Source organism: Ylistrum balloti, unplaced genomic scaffold (assembly GCF_031769215.1).
Source record: "Ylistrum balloti isolate Yb309-2 unplaced genomic scaffold, AGI_CSIRO_Ybal_v1 Utg369772, whole genome shotgun sequence".
NCBI lineage: Eukaryota > Metazoa > Mollusca > Bivalvia > Pectinida > Pectinidae > Ylistrum > Ylistrum balloti.
Genome location: NW_026781965.1, coordinates 2,250,001 through 2,254,486, shown reverse-complemented (window position 1 = coordinate 2,254,486; position 4,486 = coordinate 2,250,001). Strand labels below are relative to the sequence as shown.

The 4,486-nt window shown below is 36.2% G+C and overlaps 1 protein-coding gene across 1 annotated transcript in view; it reads right to left on the bottom strand.

The window, feature by feature from the left end:
• LOC132543881 (tRNA wybutosine-synthesizing protein 3 homolog) overlaps positions 1 to 4,486 on the bottom strand; it is a 9,540-nt gene continuing 5,054 nt past the window's right edge. Inside the window, exons 5-7 of the mRNA XM_060207414.1 lie at positions 3,129 to 3,197; positions 2,590 to 2,654; positions 1 to 2,040 (exon numbers count right to left, since the gene is read on the bottom strand). Of these exons, the coding sequence (XP_060063397.1) occupies positions 1,470 to 2,040; positions 2,590 to 2,654; positions 3,129 to 3,197 (705 nt within the window). The 3' untranslated portion in view covers positions 1 to 1,469. The remainder of the gene's footprint in view (positions 2,041 to 2,589; positions 2,655 to 3,128; positions 3,198 to 4,486) is intronic.

Genomic DNA, 4,486 nt, shown 5'->3' with positions numbered 1-4,486 from the left:
TTCAAGGAATAACTTTTTATTATGACGTCACATATCATTAAGAATCCGGAAAGCTCCCTCGTGAAATAATTATGAAGTGTTTACAATGCTGGTAATGGGGTTCTGTTTGCACTGTATTGTCTATGCCGCTTCCCACACCAAATGTGACTCATGGCAATGGGTTCATAAAACAATGGGGATGTACAAATGGCATTCAGTTTTGAAAGATAATCAGAAATCTGTCGTTTTATATCGTATTTTAGCACCAGCTGACTGGGAGATATTTCTCTTATGACGTCACATGGTCAAAAGATCAACTTTTGGATATTACTAGAACTTTCACAGATGTTATTGTTTTTGGTGTATGAACAATTTAAACACAACCATGAAAACGTTATGGTTGACCAGTTTTGGAGACAGAAGCATTTTGATAGTCAAAATTCATCCTGGCAAGCTTCAGGATAGATATGTGTGTCAATAGTTTTCCCTTTTGGGAATTCTGCATTAAGTTGTAGGGATAGTCTTACAACCACTTTTGTACATAGACAGCCAGGCAAGGATCACTCGAACACACTTTCTCCTGGTATGAGACACCAATATTTTTTTTGCTTTTTCAAAACTGAGCACAATCTTAAAATCATGTTGTACATTTGACCTGCCTGAGCCGGTTATAAGATCCAAAACAGTAGTAGACTTTGAAATTAATTTAGATAATTATTGAAAAAATCGGGAGATAAAATTTAATTACTTAGCCAGTTATAAATCAGTCAACCGAGGTATAACCTAATATACTATGTATTTCATACTGTATACTAGTAATGATATGGATATAGAGGCAATTTAATGCACGTGTCAATAAAATATCCTATTGTAACCTATTGTATTTATCAATTAAAAAAATATTATATTATGTGACTGATGGATTAAAGGGAAAAAATCAATCCTCACTTACAGATAAATATTCAAAATGTTGCATAATCTATATGAAATTACAAAATCCTGTGTCGATAATGGAATTGAGAAGTTTGAATGCGTAATGCTGGTGTACCGCATGGGAAGAATTATTCACCATTTTTTTTTTCATATTTCAAAATGATTAGGGTGAGAATAATCACCCCTTTTGTTTTCAATGTTTCAAAATGATTTAGAAAAGTATCTTTAACAAAATCATGCATCAGCCTTGCATGAAATTGGCAGTTTATGTGAATATAACCTTTATATGTGTATAAAGTTATATACAAAATAATTTGAAGTTATATACATAATAGAAGTTACAGATGTTAACTTCAAATAGCTCCTCTATACTGTACTACAGGAAAATTCTTAAGATAACAAAGATATTGTACAGTAATGTCCATGACTGACTTTCCAACCTTAGATAAATCACTATATCACAGAACTCATATTTCACACATTACCTCCACAACCTAGGGCTACAATATCCTCATAGTTCTGGAGAGGCAGTCTTCATGTGTAACTTTTTCATTTTATCAGGTCAAATCTTTATACAGCAGACATGTGCTCATGTCTCCTGTGATTATGTCCACTGTGTCATGATACTTGGAGCCATCCTGGCCATACCTGTCCTGATCAAACCCACCACTACCTACTCCAATGGAGGAATCCTCATTCACTGGTGTTCCACTGCTACTACCTTCATCTGATCCATAGCTTTCCCTCGCACCAATACCTCCTTTATCAACAGCCTCACAGCTGCATTTTCCCTTTGTACCATTATCTTCTTCATCTATAGCCCCAGAGCTACCTCTGTCTGCAGTTTTACTGGTACGCCTTGCATTGCTATCTTCTGTTGCTCCAGGACTAATGGTACCAACTTTTGTGGGAGAGCGTTGTCCAATCGTTATGCCTAAATCAGATGGGGTAGATACACTGTTGCCACTGTTTGTCCCCCGTGAAGGTTCCACAAACTTATTACTACTCTTTACATTCTTCACAAACTCCACATCACCATCTCCAGCTGATCTTTTATCTTTTTTCTTCCTCTCTCTTCTGGCAAGTTTATTCTCCATACCATCAATTTTCTTCACACTTTCAAAAAATCTGCAGCAAAGGAATGACCCGAATAAATTTATTTCACATAGAAAAAACCTTATAATCACAATGTCATTTTACACATTTTTTCACTTTCTGATTGCTTAATACAAATCAAAATTGTGTATTTCATTTCACTGTCGACCTTTATATAAAATATAGAACACAGTAACTATATTATCTTGGTATAGTGAATAGTATAAAGGTACTCCTTTACCTGTACATCAGTTATACTTAATTACATTCAAAGTATTTACAAACATTGTACTGGTAGTGTTCCTGTTTATAATGTCTAATACCGGGTACATTTTAGCATATGATCACACCAATAAATATCTGTAAAATTTTATTTCAAAATTTTATCGACAGTAAATCAGCTATTTTGTGCTGGTCAAGGGGAAACAACTCAAATTCAAACCAGGAACAATAAACTTGCAGTTGTACCTATACTGATATGTGTAGAAATCTATATTGATATTGATTACGACAGCATTGTAAGTCTCACAGATTAATAAACTGCCATGATATTACTGTGGAAGTGAGAGAATACATACTTACTTGTGGATTCTTAGAAAATTTTCCTCCAGTTTCTTATTCGCTGACTTTGTTAAAAATCTGATAAACTGAAAAAAAAAATCTCTTGTAGTGTTGGCAAAACTAAAAACTAAAGATCATATCAAGAATAATTTTTGCATGAAGGCAAATTAATGTTAATTAAAACGTGTCTTTGATACAAACTTACCATAATGAATATATAATTGTGCATAATGATACAACATATCTCAAAATTTGGTACTCTTGAAAATCATGATGTTACCTTGAGTGTAGTCATCAAAACACATGTACATTTATTAGCTCATCAAAACACAGTTACATTTACAAGCTCATCAAAACACAGGTACATTTATAAGCTCATCAAAACACAGGTATGTTTATTAGCTCATCATAACACAGGTATGTTTATAAGCTCATCAGAACACAGGTACATTAATTAGCTCATCAAAACCCAGGTACATTTATTAGCTCATCAAAACAAAAGTACATTTATCAGCATATTAATACCAATAATCTATTTTTTCCCAAGTAAAATTGCTAACCTCCATGGAGACCAAGAGACTGCCATCCTTAGAGAGGGGGGCTTCAAGTCCATGTGTACTTCTCACTCCCTAGCACAAAGATACAAACAATAACATGTCAGTATAGTTATGGAGCTAAGGTTTAGTCACTTTTCCTGTGCAAATTCTTATTACATAAACATTGTTAAAGTAAGACATTTTTCAATTAGAGTTCCGAAGGACATAAATTAATCAACTGTCACTCAATGTTGTCTGCTTGTTATTTAATATTGACATTAAAATTTTGTATCCTATAGTACATGTGTGTACATAAACCCTTGGGAGGGTAGTCCTTTCATTCCGAATCCTCAGTTCCTTGGGAGGCTAGCCCTTACATTCCTATACTTCAGGCCCTTGAGAGGATAGTCCTTACATTCCCAAACCTCAGTCCCCTGGGAGGGTAGCCTTTACATTCTCATTCTTCAAGGCCTTTGGTAAGGCAGCCCTTTCATTTCCAAACCTCAGTCCCTTGGGAGCGTAGCCCTTACATTCCCATTCCTCAGTTCCTTGGGAGGGTAGCCTTTACATTCCCATTCTTCAATGCCTTTGGTAAGGCAGCCCTTTCATTTCCAAACCTCAGTCCCTTGGGAGGGTAGCCCTTTCATTCCCAAACCTCAGTCCCTTTGGAGGGTAGCCCTTTCATTCCCAAACTTCAGTCCCTTTGGAGGGTAGCCCTTGCATTCCCAAACATCAGTCCCTTGGGAGGGTAGCCCTTGCATTCCCAAACCTCAGTCCCTTGGGAGGGTAGCCCTTACATTCCCAAACCTCAGTCCCTTGGGAGGGTAGCCCTTACATTCCCATTCCTTGTTGCCTTGGGAGGGTAGTCTTTACATTCCCATCCTCAATCCCTTGGAAGCGTAGCCCTTACCTCCCTTTCCTAAGTCTCATTGTAAAGTACCAAGGTAACCCATTACATTCCTATCTAACCCTTGCATAAGTTAGGTAACCAAGCCCAACTACTCTCATTTCTCAGTTCCCTAAGGAGTAATCTCTTCAATTCCAATTTCTCTGTCCTGGTGAGAGCAAGGAGTAAACACTTACATTCTCCCTCAGTACCTGGGAAGAGACTGTTTCTTCAGTCCCATGGGATATATTAAACCCTTAAACCAGCACTCTGATCTGTATTAGTTCCCTCAAACATGTAAAAACTTTTATAACAATTTCGTGGGTATGCCCTTATTTCCAGTCCCTCAGATTGCTGGTTAACTAAAGGTACCAAAAATATTCACAAAATTTCATTTCTGAAAATAACATTTTTGGGATATTAGAAGTTTTGAATATTTAGTTGTGAACTTACATGTATACATAAATGTAAGATCAAATTTCATAAACCGCTATGC